This window comes from Martes martes (genome assembly GCF_963455335.1).
Source record: "Martes martes genome assembly, chromosome: 13".
Lineage (NCBI taxonomy): Eukaryota > Metazoa > Chordata > Mammalia > Carnivora > Mustelidae > Martes > Martes martes.
This window is the reverse complement of record NC_137901.1, coordinates 40066569-40086940: the sequence shown is the minus strand read 5'-3', so window position 1 is coordinate 40086940 and position 20372 is coordinate 40066569. Positions and strand designations below refer to the sequence as shown.

The following is a 20372-nucleotide window of genomic DNA, read 5'->3' as shown; positions in this document are numbered from 1 at the left end:
TTGAGAGTAATTTTTGAATGCTTTTGTTTCTTTGCACCGTTTTAATAACATATAATTTAAAACACTGACATATTTGGTTAGCACAGACTTTGAAAAACAGAAGTATGTTCATAAAAATTCATTATTAACCAAATTTTTTTAAGTACTCATATTTCCCTATGATATAAAAAGCTCCTTAAGAGATAAGACTATGGTTTTATAGTACATACTAAGCTCCTTGTATAGTTCCAGGAATTCAGAGCTGATTCTTCAATCCATACTTATCTATATTTACAGTAAACCATGACTTACTGCTCCTACCACGCTGCCTCTAACAATTCTCCCTCCAACTAATAATTAAAGGGGCAACTGGGGCTGGAGAAATCGCTCTAAAATAATAAAGATCTCTCCAACCCAACTACTTCCACAGAAGAGAGAGACAGGATTTCTACTCATTAAATATTTAGTAAATATCATTATAAGGCACTTTGAGAAATAACAGAAGACCAGAGCTGAAGCAGAGAGTCCAACCACTGGGAAGGATAATTAAAATTGTTTAAATGCATTCAGTATATCCAGCCCTTCATGTGTATGATTTGTTTTATCCTCACAAAAATTTGGGCAAAACTCCAAAATCCCAAAATAAATACAAAAACTGAGGCTCCGAGAAGTAACTTAAACCCAAGTCAAGTTGTGAGCAGATGAAGATTGAAACCCACATTTATCTAAATCCAAATCTCATGCCCTTACCAATATAACACATTACCTCAGAAGAAAATTTGCTTCCATTTTTAGGATTAATTTTAAAATCATAAAAAATTGATGAATGGTATACATTTATAAAATAAATAACTAATAACAAAAATTAAAATAAACTATTACTTTTTTTTTTTTTTTTAAAGAAAATACACTCACCTGCCCAGCTTTACTAAACCGATGGCCTGCCAATATCATATGAAATGCGTATTTTCTAACCATGGGACTCTTCATGTTTATAAAGCAATGTGCCGCCTGTTCCAAAAGAAGTGCACTTCGAAGATCAGAATCCTATTGAATGTTTAAAAAAAAAAAATAAGGTTAGTTTCACAAAATTAAAAGCAAAAAGATAACTGGTAAAAAACATTTACTTTCTAAAAATAATATATAGCATATTCACTATTTAGCATAAGAGTATCTGAGGACAGAAATCAAAGGTCAATCCAATCTTGATGATTCTTTCTTCCAATAAGCACAAATTTTTCTCGAAATCCTTCAAAAAATTCCCTACTATTAAATATTTTCTTTTGTTTTTCATAAAGCCCAATGTCTGGTTATAATATGCAGCGTATAATTAATCTCTGAAGAAATGCAATCCCTTTTCAAATGGCAAGAAAAAAAAGTACATAAACTGAGAATACAGATATACTGATTAAAGACAAACCAGAAAGGAGAGCACAGAAAACAACAGATTCACACAATTTCTTCAGGAAATTCATCTGATATATCCAATAGCATATTTCCATTCACCCAAGAAAAAAAGGAAAGATAAAAGAGAATGTATGTAGATTATGAAATAATCTAAACTCTGCTTTATCCTCTATTAAGTTTACTGTATGTAAAAGCAATTCTCAATTTTTGCTTAATTCAAGAATACCAAGTGACTGCTTTTCATTAAGAAGTTTAGAAGGTTTCCCCTTCAAAGATTATCACCGGCTATTAGCATTATTAGTAAATAGTACAACTCAAATTAGTTTCCACTTCAATGGACTCTTACATTAGTGTCTACAAAAACCACATACCACATTTACATCCTCATCCATAAGGACAACCTTTCAAATGAAAGAGCCATCACCACTTTACAAATAACAGAGAAAGTAGTGAAGGATGCTGATCAAGTATCAACAACATTTTCACCAAAACTTTCTCTAGGTTTTCAGCTATTCTCAAGCTGAACTTACCATGCCCTTCCATGTGTTCTGCTGCCATTATTTTCCCCAGGGAGAGTTGAAAACAGAAAACATTTACTTTAAATGCAATAATGTCAACAAATTATAGTTACATCAAAAAAGTGCTCATCATAGATTATTATCACTATCTCTGTAGCAATCACAAAATTAGAGTAGAAACAGATCTGAGGAAACAATCTAAAGAGCATTCAGTAAATGGTAGCTACTATTACCCAGTTCAACTCCCCTATGACAAAAACTTAATGATCAAATGTTTCTGTCCAAGTAAGATCCAAAACCTAGTTAAGTGGGAAAATCAGGAATGTACAATTGACAAGCAGTTCTTATCCTAGGGTTAAGGGAGCGAGGGAGTGCATTTTTCATTTTTAGGAAAATGTTTTCTTCTTTAAAAAATAATTTTTTTTCCTTAAAGAACAAATGTTTGAAGAAAAAAAAAGTGAACATCTTTCTGCCCCATTCCATGCCTCACCTAACTTGCCAGACTAACTACAGTCACCAGCGTGGTGGTGGTGTAATTTCTCCCTCTCTACATTTGTGCTTTTATGTTAAATATATATAGTTTTCTAAAAATAAACATAATTTTTCATACAGAATATCCTTTATCTCATTTTTTGGACTTAATATAGTATCATGGACATCCTTCTAAGACATTTATACTTATTTCTTTTAAAGCTACATTGTATTCTGTTTATATAAATATACCACAATTTGTTAATATGGTCTCAATTGACAAATTTAGTACTGCTATTAATTAATTAATATTGACTAATTTAATATACTTTTACTACTTTATTACTACAAAAAAAGTGCTTTGATCTTTATAAAACCTTTATAAAACCATTTTTGAGTAATTATATATTTTTATTGGACACATTCCTGGAAGCAGAACCACTCAGTTACTGAAAGCTATATATATATAGTTCAAATTCTAATCGATAGAGCCAAACTGTTATAAAAAAAAAAGTAGTAACAATATATAATCTCATCAAGAGAATGAGAGTGTATGTTTCCCACTTTACTCAGACAAAAATAACTTTAAAAAATTTCTACCTCTTTCATTAAAAAAAGATGACACTTTGCTCCTCAACATACACTTAATAGTAAGGGTGGTAATCTCTTCATATGTTTAAGGCTCTTTGTATTTTTTCTGTGAATTGCTCATTTATATTCTTTTGTGAATGGGTTTTTGTGATTATGTGGTTTGTAAGAGCCCTTTGTACACTTAATCAGTATTAGGCCTTTGTCATACATTTGCAAATAGTATTTCCCAGTTTTGACATGAATGAGTTTTTTCTTTAGTAGTCAAGCATACTAACTTTTGCCTCTACAGCTTCAAGATAATGCGTCAAACTATGAAAGAATGTTATTCCTAGATTTTTTAAAAAATGCTTTCCTATATATTCTGCTATATATATTTGTTTCATTTTTTCATATAACTTAATCAAGCTATAATTATATTACCATGTAGCAAGTAAGCTAGGAATCCAACTCCAAACAGCTAGACATCACAATACCATTTAGTGAATAACCTAACGTTCTCCACTAATTTTAAATGACACCTCGTTATATGTTATATTTAAAATCTCATTCTACTCCATTACTCTGTCTTATCACTATAAACAGTTTTAATTTCTGTAGCCTTATAATATATCTCAATATCTGGAACAGGTAATTTCCTCTAATTACTTCTTCTGTTTCCGAATTTTATTTAGGCTTTTCAATAATATTTCACAGTCTTTTTCTTAAAGTGCTATAAATTTATTCCTAGTATGTACACACAAACACATGCAGTCACATACAGACATAGAGCATAAATACATACATATTTTTTTAATTGCCTATGAAGCTTCATTAAACTAGAAAACTTGGAAGGGAAGCAATCCTGGGCATTCTAATTAAGATAAGGAACATGCCTTAGATATCTTTGATGGCATGTAAATGATTCTAATGTACAATCTAACTGAGACCAGCACAGTAAACCCTCAGCACTGTCAAATTTAGTACTCAAGGGCTGACCAATTTAGGAGACCAGGAGGTCCACAGCATATATCATTTCAGCTGAAGTAAAATTTCACTCTTGCATCCATATGGCAGTTGTCTGAGAAAGAACTGATCTGCTGAGCTGAATGCCCTACTCCCATGACTCCTGCAACTTTGTTCTTCTGCAGTCCCTGTCTCTTACTGTGACACCTACAGCAGAAAATATATTGCTTTAAACCAAAAAATAGCCCTGAAAAAAAATGACAACTGCCCTCAGTGTTGATGGAAGAAAAATGAAAGAATTTCACAAAGTGACAATATTATCTAGAAAGCAGAGGCTTTTAATGAGTTGAAGAATAAAGTTTTATTTTAGTGTTAATTCATATCTATGATATGACAAGTCTATTACATATGCTCTACAAAAAATTAAGAAAAAAAAAATCTGTGATACTATTTCAACAGGAATTCCAGCCTATGAACTTTGCCTGTAACCCAAGAGATAATTTAAAAAACTGCTACATTAACTTAAAACATGAGGATAAATATCGGGGAGGGGGAATCATCTGAGGTAGAGGATTCAATAAACACTTCCATAAAAACACAATGGATGTGGGCACTGGTTGCACAGACTTAAATAAATCAAATCTCAAGGATGGCTTTCAAATTTTTTCCTTGTGTAACTGAAGTTAGTAGGAAAGATGCTATGAGCTGATCAGTTTACCACAGGAACAGTTCCTCCCAAGGTGGAGAAACTTGTAAAAACTGCTATTACTACCCCCAATAGTAAAAAAACTCATTTACTGTGTTTTAATGCAGTAACAGACAAAGGGGCTATTAAGACCAGAATAAATGTTCAGCACAGAAACACAGACACAGTAGGGAAAAAGCATCACATCTTAAGCACCAAATTCAAACATACTGTCCTATATGGTGGTAACTGTGGCATGTTTTATCATTACCTGGGCTTGCTCTGTCATCCTGAGAATCCCAGCACATAACATGAATAAGATCCACTTGCCCATAAATTTACAGTCCAAAAAATAAAGCCAAAGTACAACTCTGTCCACCCAGACCTCATAGCTGTCTTTTCCAAAACAGTGCTACCAAAAACCTAGGAAACCTAATTCACTAGTGTCAAGAGTATGTAACTCTGTTCCCTATCCACAAAGCAAGTGCACTTTTCACATATTATAAGCCTTTTTAATTGACAGAATGCATATAATAAATACAATTAGTAGTTAAAATTTAACATAATTTTATACACACTATACCCAGTAGTCTTTACTTTCAAGTTATCTGAAAGAAATATCTGAAAGGGATAGCACAAAAAACCATGGGAATGACAATTTCTAGGGAAATGTACCACTACTCATCCCACCTCTCACCCCAAAACAACGATTATAATTTAAGTTTCTTCAAATTTGATGACAAGACACATCATCCAGGTTTGAAAAGGTAAAAACAAACTTGGAAAGGAAAAAAGAATAATGACAGAAAATACAAGGTTGCAGTGCAGACAGAAGAATTTGCTTCAAATAATTTTTATTCAAACTCCTAAAACCATAAATTGCCTTTACATTCACTGATAGTCCTTAGATTGCACTTATCTTAGCCAAAAGGCCAAGAAGCGATGATAGTCCCTCGATTCAAAAACAGCAATATATTCAAACCGAAGTTAAGATTATTTATTACAATACAAAACATAAACACACTCAAGAATCTATATTCAGCTCTACTAAATAATTTATGTCTAGCAACTATTCATTTTGGTCAATGTCCATGCAGTATCAATTACCTGATACTGTTAATATCATCCCTTAACCTAATTAGCTATCTTACAGAAACCTTTTAGAATAATTAATGGTTCAGTTCAACAAACATGTAAATTATACACCATGCACCAAGGCCAGTGTCAGGCACTGAGGATAAATATGCAGAAGACAACACAATTTCCTACCCTCAAGAACTTAAATATAATTTCCAATATGTGACAAGTCAGGTCTGACAGCATTATAGGAGAGAGGAAGATAGACACTTAGGATAACCTGGGGTATTGCAGATGACTATCAGAAGGACATGACTGATATAAGGACTAGTAGACAAGGGAACAAAGAGGAAAAGGTCCACAGTCCAGAAGGACATTACGGACATGAACCAAGACAGCAGGAGGAAGGACTTAAAGAGTGGGGGAGTGGAAAGGGAAGTAAATTATTTGGAGATACAGAAAGAAAACATGTGTAAGAAATTTAAAAAAAAACCTGGATTACTGACAGAAGACTACAGGCACATCTCAGTTTCTGCCTTGGCAGATGAGAAACTAGCTGGTTATAATTTTAAGATATGATCAACAAGATAAGCAAGTTTATGACTTTAGTATAGATATGTTGTGAAGTTGCTTTGGAAGCACCCAAATAAGTAAGTCTAAAAGGCAGCTGGCTTTACAAATCTAAAGTTCAAAGAGAAGTCAGTGTTGGAGACAAGAGTGAATATCATCCCTAAGAAATGATCACCCAAAAAATGTATAGAGTAAAAAGTATAGTGATCCAAGGATTAAAACCATAGAGTGTATTAACATTTAAAAGGCAAACAAAGGAAGTATTTGATTTTGTTTTTGTTTTTTTCCTCAGGTATTCATCTAAAAAATCTCTTTAGCCACACTTATTAAAAAAATCACTATCATTATTTATAGGCCCAGAGTTGACACAATTTAGTAACATCTGCTATGGTGTACATATACAATGGAATATTACTCACCATCAAAAAGAATGAAATCTTGTCATTTGCACAAACAAGAATGAAAACTAGAGTATGTTATGCTAAACAAAGTCAGTCAGTCAGAAAAAGACAAATATCGTATGATCTTACCCATATGTGGAACTTAAGAAACAAAACATATGAACATAGGGGAAGGGGAGGAAAAATAAGATGAAAACAGAGAAGGAGGCAAACCAGAAGAGACTCTTAACTATTGAGAACAAACTGAGGATTGCTGGTAGGGAGGTGGGTAGGGAGACGGACTAAATGAGTGATGGGCATTAAGGAGGGCACTTGCTGGGATCAGCACTGCGTGTTAAGTGATGAAGAAGAAGACGGAGGAGGAGGAGTTCTTCTGGAACTTTCCATCTACACACAGTCTTTGGGGCACCTGAATGACTGAGTCAGTTAAGAGTCTGACTTTTTATTTTAGCTCACGTCGTGATCTTAGAGTTGTGAGATGGGAGTTGTGAGATCAGGCCCCATGTCAGGCTCCACACTCAGTGGAGTCTGCCTGAGATTCTCTCGTTCCCTCTCTCTCTGCCCCTCCCCCCTTGCTATCACTAAAATAAATAAATCTTTAAAAAAATTTTAAAAACACACTTTTGCCCTTGTTTAATATTGGTGTATTACCTACCAAATTTTATCTATTAAATCTTTTACTACCAACCAGATTCAAAGTAGGAAGAGAACAAGTTAGATACTATAGAAGTAGCTTTGAAATTGAGCCCTAGCCAACAATCCCTCCTCTTAACTAGACCTTTGAGCTAACAAGGTCAGAAACATCCAACCCCAAACCACCTGGCATGCTGATATCAGATGTTTATTCTTTGAGATTAAAGCAAATGCGCAAACACTGTTTGCCAGTTTGGAGATGGGGTAGAAAAGTAATACATTACACACCTATTAGTGATGCAAAATAATAAAAATAATATCTGCTGTAAATTTTCAATAGCAACTATAAATGGATTGCTTTTTCCTCTTCTAAAATATTCATAACAAAGGTTATTTTAAATGCTTAAGATGATGTTTTTACAAGTTCATACTAATGAAACTAAGATTAAAAAATTCCTTAGTAATTACTCACTTTAAGTATCAATTTAATATTACAATGATGCATATACATGTTGCTTTAAATATTATTATGTATAAGAAAATAATTTCATTTACAACTGCACAAGGAACAAACTTAACCAAGGAGGTGGCAGAGCTGTACTCTGAAAACTATAAAATGCTGATAAAAGATATTGAAGATGACACAAATAAATGGAAAGATATTCCATGATCATGTACTGGAAGAATTACTATTATTAAAATTACCATACTTCCAAAGCAATCTACAGATTCAATACAATCCCCGCCAAAATACCAACTGCATTTTTCACAGAAATAGGGCAAACAATACTAAAACTTATATGGAACCATGAAAGACCCCAATGCAATCTTGAGAAAAAAGAACAAAGTTAGAGATATCACAATTTCAGATTATAAAACACACTACAAAGTTGTAAAAATCAAAACAGCATGGGACTGGCAAGAAATGAGTCACTCTGACCAATGGAACAGAGTAGACAGTCCAAAAGAAATTCATCCTTATACAATCAATCCATCTATGACAAAAGAAGCAAGAATATACAACAGGGAAAAAAGTCTCTTCAATAAATGGTGCTGGAAAAACTACATGGAGAAAAATGAAACTGGACCACTTTCTTACATCATACACAAAAATAAGCTCAAAATAAATTAAAGACCTAAATATAAAGACCTGACGTCATAAAAATCCTAGAAGATAATACAATAATTTCTCTGACATTGACCATTAACAACATTTTTCTAGATATGTCTCTTAAGGAAAGGGAAACAAAAGCAAGAATAAACTACTGGGACTAAATAAAAATAAAGTTTGTGCACATTGAAAGAAACCATCAAAACAAAAAAGGCAACCTACTGACTGGGAGAAGATATCTGCAAATGATACACCCAAAAAGGCATTAATAACCAAAGTACATAAAGAACTTAACACCAAAACATAAATAATCCCATTAAAAAGTGGGTAGAGGACCTGTATAGACATTTTTCCAAAGAAGACACACAGACGGCCAACAAACTCATGAAAAGATGCTCAACATCACCCATCATCAGGGCAATGCAAATCAAAACTACAATGAGATTATCAACTTAGACCTGTCAGAACAGCTAAAATAAAAAAGAAATAACAAATATTGGCAAGGATGTGAAGACAAAGGAATCCTCATGCCCTGCTGGGAATTCAAATTGTTATGGCCACTGTTGAAAATAGTATGGAAGTTCCTCTAAAAAACTAAACTGTAAGTATCATATGATCCAATAACTCCACTAGTGGGTATTTACCCAAAGAAAATTAAACCACTGATTTAAAAAACTATATGGACCCTTATGTTTATTGCAGCATTATTTACAATAGCCAAAATATGGAAGCAACCCAAGTGTCCACTGATAGACAAATGGATAAAGAAGATGATAGAATATTCACAGCCATAAAAAAGAACGAACTCTTGCAATTTTCAACAACATACAGATGGTCCTAGATGGTATTATACTAAGTGAAACAAGTCAGACTGAGAAAGACAAATACCATATGACTTCATTCATATGTGGAAACTTAAAAACAAACGAATAATAAAAAGCAGAATCAGACCTATAAATACAGAGAACAAACTGTGAGTTTCCAGAGGAAAGGGAATAGGGAAATGGGCAAAACGAGGGAAGGAGAGTGGGAGATAGAGGTCTCCAGTTATGGAATGAATAAGTCACAGGGATAAAAGGCAGCATAAGGAATATACTCAATGATCCTGTAATAGTGTTGTATGTGAAAGATGGTAACTACACTGTGGGGAGCAGAACCTAATGTATACAGAAGTTGAATCACTATGTTGCACACCTGAAACTAATTTAACAATGTATGTCAACTACACTCAAAGTAAAAAATTAAAAACCAAAAAAGAACTTTAGATCAATATTGCTATGCATAAGTCAATAACTAATTCATAAAAGATGTACATGTTTGTAGTTAATAATAATGTAGACTTAAAATAGAGAAATAAATTCATAAAATATTTCTAAAATACATTTAAAATTAATTCAACAAATATGTAGCCATATTGTAAATTCCTAAAAAGAAATTGCCTTCTACTTTCATGTTTTGCATATGCTTTAAAAAAAAAAAGACATTTTTTAAGATTTATGAAACATTACTAAAGTAAATACTACACATTTTCAGTACCTCACTAGTCAACCGTATTAGGAGAGCTGCAGCCTCTGAATATTTGCTTTGGCTTTTTAAGATTTCAGCACTAAGCAATACACATCTCTCAGCCAATACCATATTCCTAAAGACAAAAAAGACAAGAAAAATATAATTAGCACTACAGTAAAACCTTAATACATCACAGTAACCATGTGTTCTCACAGAGGGCTGTATCTGCTGCCAGAATCTCCAAATACACTCTGGAATAGACTGTAAGGTTTAAGAGGTGGGATCCAAAACTGGCTCCACCACTTATTAGCTGCAGTCCTAAGGCAAGTTAAACTCTTTTTTAAGTTTCATTCTCCTAATCTGTAAATGAAGACGGTAAAAGTACCCACCATTTCACAGATTTGTTATGAAGATTCAATAAGTGTGTAAATTATTTTGGCCTAGCAGCAAGTGGTGGGCACACAAAAAAATGTTAATGATTATTAGTACTGTGTTGTAAATGCACTATCACTATTATCCCTATTCCTTAATATTATAAGAGACAGAATTACCTCTATTTATCTGTCTTCCAACCCACCCATTCTACATAGAACAGTCAGAAAAATCTTTCTGAAAAATAACTTTTATTATGTCAAAGGATCTACACAATACTCAAGAATTCTCCATTTGCTACTATATAAATAACTACAGCTTAGCAATAACAGTAATAAGTGAGAATGAAGGTTCCACATACCGGTAACTCCCAAAACACTATTTCACACGCACCCTGTACCCTAGCCAGGGCTCTATTCCCTTTCACCCGTGATGATGCATCCAAAACATTATTTCTGCCAATCACAATTCCTGAAATGACTTCATGGCTGTCAAATCCCAACCACCTTTCTTTCAGATCCATTCCTCAAAAATCCTATGAAACCTCCTCTGACCACTTTCTGGATCAGTCTCCTCAGAGGTGGTGAGTTCTAACTCCTATGGAGTTCTGACAGAGCTCATTATGTATATAAAACACTTTTCATTTTCTTCCCTGGACTATTATTTAACTCTTTGTGTTCTACCTATTTAACAAAAAAAGTTCAAAATGGCTAACCCTTGTAAGCTTAACAGTAATTTAGGTTAGAAATGTCCACACAATAAGATCACCCTCACTATACCATATAACCTCAGAATTACACATAACAAATTCCTAACCACAAACCCAAACAAAATAGAAAGAGAAAGGACGTAATAAAACACTAGTTTTAAAAAATCACCTCATCTTGTCTCTAACTGTATTAACTTGATTCAGGAGCTAGTTTAAATTTAAAGCATGAAAAACAAAAAACCATTTATACCTAGGAACAATATGATTGTTAAGTTTACCTCTAAATGGATAGAACATAAACATTCTAGTCACCTACTTGCAGATATCCCTATATGTCTGGATTGCTGTGTCCATGTAATGCGCAGGATATGGCCTAGGTGCTCCTGGCTGAAGAAAAGCTGACACTGCTGCCATTTCCTAAAGAAAAAGACATTATTTATACTTCAAAAAGAGAAATATTCTTATAGTTAAGCATTTGGAAGCCTACAAATTGGACTGGAGTTTGTTGATGCTTTTTATATATGCACACGTATAAATTTCATGGATTAATGCAAACTTGAAAAATGTATTTATATAGTTTTAGTTTTTAAATTGTCTAGTCAAATACCAAAGTCTGTCATTCAGTATTTAAATAAGATTTTTCAAGAAGACCTGATAAACACTTTGAGTTATGGTATCTACAACTACCAAGTCCACCTAGCTTAAGATTCTGCCACCACCATCTCCCTGTTCTTCTCTATCCCTCAATGAGTAAACAGACTGATATACAGAGACAAGGCAAAGTACATCTTTTCTTAATCACTAGCATCAGAACATGACAGCAGAGTTCACAACTTGCACTTTATGTATTTTAGCTACTTACACACTCTAGTTTACATCCTATACCATACAAAAGGCACAAAAACCCATTTCTTAGATATATATTACTGTTAATTTTCTAGGTCTTTTTACTTGGCTTTTAAAAGCCATTCTATTGTCGATGTCTATGCTTTTAGTTAATAATGCAAATAATATACAATGGTGCTAACGAATTTAGAAGTGAAGACTCAAATACAGGGTTTTGGCCTTCTTGGTAAAATATACTACTATGTCCTCCTACAGACCAAGCTTCAAAAAAATTTTAACTAGAAAAAAAGAACCTTTCGTAAACTGGGAGGGGTGGACTTAATGCCAATCCACTTTTAGAATGAATAAATGTATTTCTCTGCAACATTTTTTAAAATAGAAAAAAATCAGATAATGATCTAAAAATTGGGAGAATGATTAAAACCTTTAACCTGACAAGCTATAGGTTCCATGATAATATAAACTGCATCTGTTTCAGAATGCATTTCTATCCTTGGTGTCCAACAGTATTTGCTCCAAAATTTAATGAATTAGCTGAATGAAAATATAGTATATCCATGTGACAAAATATACTACAGCTCTAAGCATGTTTTAACTACTTTATATTTTAATATACATAATGAATATACATATGCTTCTATATTATACAAAAAAGCAAATACATATTGAATATTTGGCAGAATAATATATTGTACAGAAACACGTATTTACTATACACAAACTATATATATTACATATTAATACATTAACAAAAGTGTACTGAGAACATACATATTGTACAGAAACACATATTTGCTATACACTAATTATATATATCATATAGCAATACGTTAATAAAAAATACTAAGAAAAAATCCTGTAAGAAAAATGTCCCCAAATTCTACATTATTTTCTAATTTATTACTGCAAGAAATATTAAATCAATATACATTCAAACAAAACTGACATAATTTCTACAGATCTGGTGAGAACATTCAAAATGATCACCCCAAGTTACCCTATGATATTCAATAATCCATTAAACCATTAAATCATGTCTTACAGTCTTTGATATGGATTAATACTTTTTACAAAGATTTTCATCAAGGAGTGATCTACTTACCCTTCAGTTAGTTAAGGTAGTTGTGACAGATTAAATACAAAAAAAATGTATTTCTTTAAGAACTCTTATTACTGGGGTGGGTGGGGGGAAGAACTCCTATTACTGGGGAACCTGGGTGGCTCAGTTGGTTAAGTCTGACTCTTGATTTTGGCTCAGGTCATGATCTCAGGGTTGTAAGATCAAGCTCTGCACTGGCATGGAGCCTGTTTAAGATGCTCTCTCTCCCTCTCTCCTCCCCCCACAACTTGCATATGTATGCATGCTCTGCTCTTTAAAAAAAAAAAAAAAAACCCTATTACTGGTTTTGCTATGATATATATTTTAACTTAAAATCATCATAACTAAATATCTTCAATTTTTAGCTGAAGAGGCAAGCAGTACGGTGAAAGGAACAAGCCCTGAGCTCAGCTGTTGCACAGGCAGGAATTCTTTCCATTTGTATGTTAAAAAAACAAAACAGAAAACAACTGCCTACACTTTGGTGCACTCGGACCCCCTCTCCAGAGTACAAACCCAGTGCACTTGCACAGTTCTTGGCTCAAAGCAGCTGCACTTCTGTCCATGTCTACTTTACGGCATGTCCACTGGTTAGGAGCTACTCTCCTCCACCTCTACTTCCAGCCAGTATTTACATGTTGGTTTTGTGTATGTTTTTATTCCCTGAGGTAACTTCTAGCCATGGTGGAGTAGTCTCACTACATTACATAGATCTCACAAGGTACAAACACACTTTATGTTTTTGTTTGTAGTCTGGTTTCAAAGATGCATATATGTTTTAAGAACTGTCCCAACCCTAATTTTCTCCAAAGCCTTTTGTTTTTAGGGCAGTTTTCATAAACCACAAGAATTTTCAGGTATTCATATATTATGTTATAGAAGATATGACTTTATTTTCCAGTACAAAACTATCTTCTCTCATACAGTTGCTACTAATATGTCTACCTAAATGGTTTAAATATGGTATTTATCAGATTGCAGATAAAAATGAAAAAGCTTATATACCATAAAACCACAGAAATCTTTTGCCATACCTTTATAAGATTCTACCTCTATACATTCAATTAGCAGGTACATAATGTACAAGTTAAAAATTCATACCTGTGTTGTAAAGTATTTATGAAATAACATTAAGTATTTATGATTTTATATCCATATAGTCATTATTTTGGACTATAATATTTAGACTATATTATTTAGACTATAATGAAAGATTACAAAATGTCTAGCCAAGGACAATTCCTGTAAGTTTTCAAGCACTTCAACTCATAAAGATTTCAGTTCCTAAACAAGGTTTTCAAAAGTTAGCAGGTGTTTTTCATTAAAAATAGTACAGAAATAAAAAAATAATTTTGCTATTTTAGTTTTACATTGTTATTTTAGTTTTATACACATATAATATTAAAACAAATGCAAAATAAATGGCAATTATTAAACAAATGTCTAATTTCCAATGAAACATTTACTCTTACACATTTTTGTTCTTCACATTTTTGTTTACAAACATATATTTTTAAAGTGATTATGTAGAAAGGAACAGTGTTAATTTTACTCTTTCCTACACAGAGAAAGCAGATTATGGATACACGTATGACTTTTAAAGAACTTAAAATGTTGTAAGGCATATAAGTATAGAAAATTCTTTCTGGGGGGCACCTGGGTAGCTCAGTTGGTTAAGCATCCAACTCTCAGTATCGGTTCAGGTCATGATCTCAGGGTCATGAGATGGTGCCCCACATGGGGCTCCCTCTGGGCATGGAATCTGCTTAAGATTCTCTTTCACTCCTCTCTCTACCCCTCCCCCCACTCATTTTTGCTCTCTCCAAAATAAAAATTTTTTTTAAAAAGCCTTTCTGACACACCAAGGTTTACATATCAACTATAAAAACTAACATAGTTGCTGCTTATAGCCCATTATATACAAAGCAGTATGCTAGGCACAGCGCAAGCCTTATACCATATCTAACCCTATGCCATCAGGATTCACATCAGGCAAAAAAACTGAGGCTTAGAGATGTTCAATATTTACCTCAGATGATAGTCTGTCTCACACCAAAGTACATATTCTTAACTGATATATAGTCATACATCAAAAAAAAAAATTTTTAAGCAATTTTAAAGTATTTTTCAATAGGTCTAAAACCATCTGCTAAAAATAAGCTACACTCAACATAATAACTGAAATTCAAATTAAATTTTGCATACACAAAATTAGAAGGTACTAACTTGTGAAAGCTAAGACATCAACTCTCATATATGACATATTTAAATATACTAGTTTGAGGAAAATCCATCAATTCAGCATAAACTAATTCAAAATCTGTAATGCATTACATCCTCTTTGAGTACAACTTCATCCCTAGGTATTTTGCTTGCCATTTTATAAATAGAAACTTCTAAATCATTTATGATAACAGAAGTAAGAAATTATACTATTATAGAATACCAACCAAAGCACCAGCTGCATAAAGCATTGCTTGGTCATTAAGAAAATCTTTCTTTGCAGTATGATAGCAACTATAAGCCAAATCATAATGCTGCACCAAAAAGCATAAGTCAGCCATTTTTCGGATCTGAAGCTCTGGTGCTTCTGGTGGATACCTGTAAATATAAAATAAGTTTAAAAAGTATTTTATAATTTATGACCCCTAAACCATTAAATACTATAAAATGTCTAACAAGCTATTCAATTGTCTAAAACATTACAAAAACTAATCTGGTCTTACAAGAATTCTATCTCCAACGAGAGACTGTTATTTCTCAGAGATATTTGGGAACAATTATATTTATATAATTTATAGCCCTATTAACTGAGAACTTCTCAATAGCAGGTAAGCATTTTCTCCATGGTCAAATTATGAAGTAAATGGTTAAGTCTAAGTGACTAACTTTATATATTACCATGAAAAACATAAAAACCCAAGATGAATTCCATTTTCTCTTAAAACAAGATTTTATATTAATGAAAACTATCTAAATGTACGCTATGACTCAGAATCGCTAGACCATAATATTTTAATTTAGATGAGTTATTAATGAATACTTAATCTAATTCCATCTTTTTACAAATAGGGAAAGAAACCCCAAGTAAGGGACTTTCCCAGTTCTTATTTTTAGATATCTAATTACCTAATGGTTTAAAAGAAATTTTTAATGCAATTAACTTATAGTCACTGGTCTTATCTACCTAAGTTTTAACCAATATGAAATTAAAAAACTAAAAAGATAATCCTTTTTTGCCAGACATCACAGAGTCAAACACCAGTCAGTTAAATGCAGGAAAAACAAAAACAATAATATTTTACTCACAGCAGTCCAGATGTATTTTTCAGTTCGTTAATGCTTTTTTCTGGAACTTTACTGCCACTAAACCATTTTTTAGTTGCAGAAAATAGAGATCGACTTAAACCTTTTCTTGATATTAGCTACCAAAAAAGATTGTTACAAATGTGAAAAATTAGTATTTTACTTTTATATACAAAAGAATTCTAAATAATTAAAAATCTTTAAAAGTGAGCAAATATTCCTTTTAGTAACACTGATTTAAAGAAAATTGTTCAATAAGCTAGCAAAATCCCTAGTGTAAATGAGTAAGTATCTTCTAGAATTTAACAGTATTTCATCACTAATAGTGACATTAATAAATCCTAATACTGGTCTATCTTTAAAAAAAAAAATATTTTTAAATTACTTACACTACTATGTTCCCAAGTTCACTCTTCTCTGAAATTTAAAAAAAAAACTAATCCAAACAATTAAAGCTTACCTGATCATTTAATTGCCGAATTGTTTTTTCTATATGTGGCAAAAGGCCCCGAAATGTGAACTCTTGTATAAACTGTCGAATTCTATCATGATCAGTAAGAGTTAAACATGCACCATGAATAATTCCAGTATTTGCTTTCTTTGTTTCATGTAATGATGAAGCAAATTTTACATGATCTGGGCCATCAATGCTGTTAGAAGGGTCACTGGATGAGTCCAACTGAAGTGGGTGAGCTCTAAAGTTATTTGGTAAGCCATCTACTGAAAAACAGATCTTTCTTTTACTCTCGGAAGCAACAGAAAATTGTGATATTACTACCATACTGCTAAAGAAAAAAAGAACAATGTTGGAAGCCTTTATCTTTCTGTATGTAAGTCTAAGATACAATAACATTAACATTTTCCCTCCTAAAATTCCTAAAATTGAATTAACACTTGTTACAGATAGTAGAAATTTAAAGATTCATGTAAATTAAAGAAAAACAGTGTTAAAATAATACACTTTAAATAACAGCTAATAAGAAAAATTTTTAACAAAAGAAATTTCAGAGATACCACTATCAAAACTGTAATTTAAAATACAAAAACAAAGCTCTCAAGATCATGTCAACTTTGGGAATAATTAATGCTGCACATAGTATCTTCCCCCTTGCTTTCTACAAATTGTTTAAAAGAAATACATTACTCTTATAAATTTTTAAACGTCAAAAAAAAGTCAAACTCAAATGATTCAAAAAATTCTTCAAAGAAAAACTAATCTCCCATTTTCTTTTTTTAATTATGAAAATTTCCCCCATCTTTTATCTGTAAGGATTAGCATGCTTTGAGAACAGTACATATTTTCAATCAAAAGAGAAACTTAGAGAAAGTAGCAAGACCTTTGACTTCGTTATCTAATCCATCCAATGAAAGCAAGTTACTATCAGAATTCTTATTTGAAGTTATAGTACAAGGGCCATCTTCATATGATTCCTATCAAAATAAAATAAAAAAGCATTAGCAGTTATAATTTATTAATCATGTTTAAGATACTACCAAATCCATCAACAATTTCTGCTATCAGCCTTATCAGTTTTAGCAAGACACCTTGTTTTCAGTCCTCCAAATTCTTAACTTCTTCCATATATCTTATCATTCCAGTCCATACCTCCTGTATTCCTAACTTCCCTATCACATTCAATCTACTACCCAAATTCTTTTGAATCCAAATGATCTCTGTTTTCCTGTTTATATATGGTAAGTACATGCCTAAATGAGTACCTGTAGAAGTGTCTGAAATAAGAAATAAATGCAAAGATAGATGGACTACTAGTCAGGAAGGGGTAAATAAGAGGGATGGTATGGAATCTCCTGGGTCATGGATACGGTGTTAACAGGCTGGAGTAAATTCTGAATCCACCATAGGGTAAAAATACCAATACGACGTTTATTTGTACAAAGGCGCTAGTTTTTCAGTCAACAAAAAAACTTAAAATAAAAATACCCAGATGACCAAAAAAACAAAAACAAACAAACAAAAAAACCAGACTACTCTATGAGAGTAGTAAATCTTGAGGCATTGTTCCACGTGTCTTACTTTCAGGGAAATACATAAACTGAAACTTAACAAGATAAAAGTGATCGGGACGAGAAACAGTCTGAAACCACTATTCAAGAAAGAGTTAAAAAAAAATTAGGTATAGTTAGCCTGGAAAAAACATAAAAGGGAACATGAGAACTATATCTATCCTATTTTGAAAGTTGACTAAATGAAAAACTGGTCCCAAAGGACCAATGAATAAAAGCAAAGGGAGACGATATTTGGTTGATCCTCCAGCTGGTCAGACATGGAACAGGTCACTTGAGAAAAGAGTGAGTACTGGATGAGGTTGTTCACAGGTAAGGATATCAGATTAGGGGGTGAGATTTGATGAACTTTAAAACTATCCTCCAATCCCGGGCTTCGCTATAGAATTTCTGATACCTCTGCCTTCTGTTAAAAGTTCTCAAACTGGACAATCTGACTTGTGCTTCCCTTCCTTAGGATGACTGGACTCTAAATTCCTATTTTCAATATTGTTCCTATTCTGAGTGTGCCCGGAAAGACCATATTTTAAAATAAAACTCCTTCATATTCAACTTGTTCTTTTTTTCCTCACTTTTCCCCAGCATTATCTTAAAGTATCAGTATAGCACTATATCATCAAAAATTTCATATGTAAGATAGAAAAATAAGGGAAATAAATAGATTAAACAATATTTATATTAGGATATCAAAAATTAATCTATAATTGGTATTTTTAAAAATATCAAAGAATACACACGTAGTTTAAATGTACAAAATACAAATACATTTTCCATTTCTTTACAAAATCCCCCTTCCACACAGAAAACAGTGAACTCTTGATTATCTTGAACTAAGCATAGGAAATTGGCATCTGACTACTACCAGGCGGCATACAATTCTATCTAAAAGTTTGACAAATCATGAAACCTTATACCTACCCACTTCAACCAACAGATGATTAACATTAGTCTAGAATTCTAGATTAAGAAAGGAGCAAATTAGGAAGAAATAACACTTCCTGAAAATTCAGAAGGAAAGGAAATCAAAGGAAAGTTAGGGAAAAAAGCCCACCCACCTAAAAAGTATGAGCTCCAAAAGGTGGCCATAAGAACAGCAAGTTGAAAATGAAGGAAGGCAACCCCAGAGCATGTGGATAATAAAGAATTGACTGTAAGCATTCATAAGGAATTAAACGTGCAAGTAAAAAATTCTATTCTCTATAGTAGTCTAGCCAATCTAATTCAATTCTTATGTAATTCACTTTTCACCTTTTAATAAAAGATCAATCAACACTGATATTATATACCTGAAAAGAGTACACATGAGGGATTATGTGTTAGTTAAAACAGTGTTAAACCACTGAATTAAGAGCTCACATGCTGATGGATCAGAACTAGCCAGATTCCACAAAATAAATATTAACAATTCTAGTTAAATGAAGACATAAAAAAATTCTATAGTGATATCAATATGCCATAAAACTGAAATACAGCTTTTGTGGTTTGCTTCATTGTTGTTTTTTACATATACCTGGTTTTGAATACTATTTTTCTGGAGATACTGACTCCAAGGATCTGGTATCTGTTCATCTGATGCTCGATTAGATGTTCGAGAATTAATTTTAAGTAAATAGCAACCCTGAGTTCCATATTTCTGTTTCATTTCTTCATAAATTGATTCAGCTCTAAAGTAAACAATGGAAAAAAGGTTTGTAGTAAATGGAGAGCATACCTTAGGCAATAATAGATAGTAATGTAAAAATTATCCCCAAAAAAGGCAGAACAGAAAATCAGAGATAAAATAGTAAAAATATTAAAACAAAGATCATGATCCTAACTGAAATTTAGCTAGCTTAGATATCACCTTAAAACAGTTACCAAATTGTGCTTCATGGAATAAAATTTTGCAAGATACTCCTACATTATTCAAAGAGAGGGTTCTGGTAGTCAAACTAGTTAGAGAACCACAGTAAACAAAGCCAGGAGACCACGCCCAAGCCTCCTGTTTGCAAATAATATGTGCTGTGAATTTCCCAAAAATGGCTTCAAATTTCTAGATCAGGAACTCTTTCAACTCTGAGAACCAGGCTTTGAGAAGTAAACTTTTGGAAATTCCATCTTAGATAACAAACATTTATCAAA

At 32.5% G+C, this 20372-nt stretch overlaps 1 protein-coding gene across 1 annotated transcript in view; it reads right to left on the bottom strand.

The window, feature by feature from the left end:
- TRAPPC8 (trafficking protein particle complex subunit 8) overlaps positions 1-20372 on the bottom strand; it is a 75452-nt gene that overhangs the window by 38249 nt on the left and 16831 nt on the right. The window contains exons 5-12 of the mRNA XM_080821022.1: positions 19762-19915; positions 17564-17657; positions 16687-16943; positions 16230-16345; positions 15371-15521; positions 11292-11392; positions 9922-10027; positions 895-1026 (exon numbers count right to left, since the gene is read on the bottom strand). Of these exons, the coding sequence (XP_080677148.1) occupies positions 895-1026; positions 9922-10027; positions 11292-11392; positions 15371-15521; positions 16230-16345; positions 16687-16943; positions 17564-17657; positions 19762-19915 (1111 nt within the window). The remainder of the gene's footprint in view (positions 1-894; positions 1027-9921; positions 10028-11291; positions 11393-15370; positions 15522-16229; positions 16346-16686; positions 16944-17563; positions 17658-19761; positions 19916-20372) is intronic.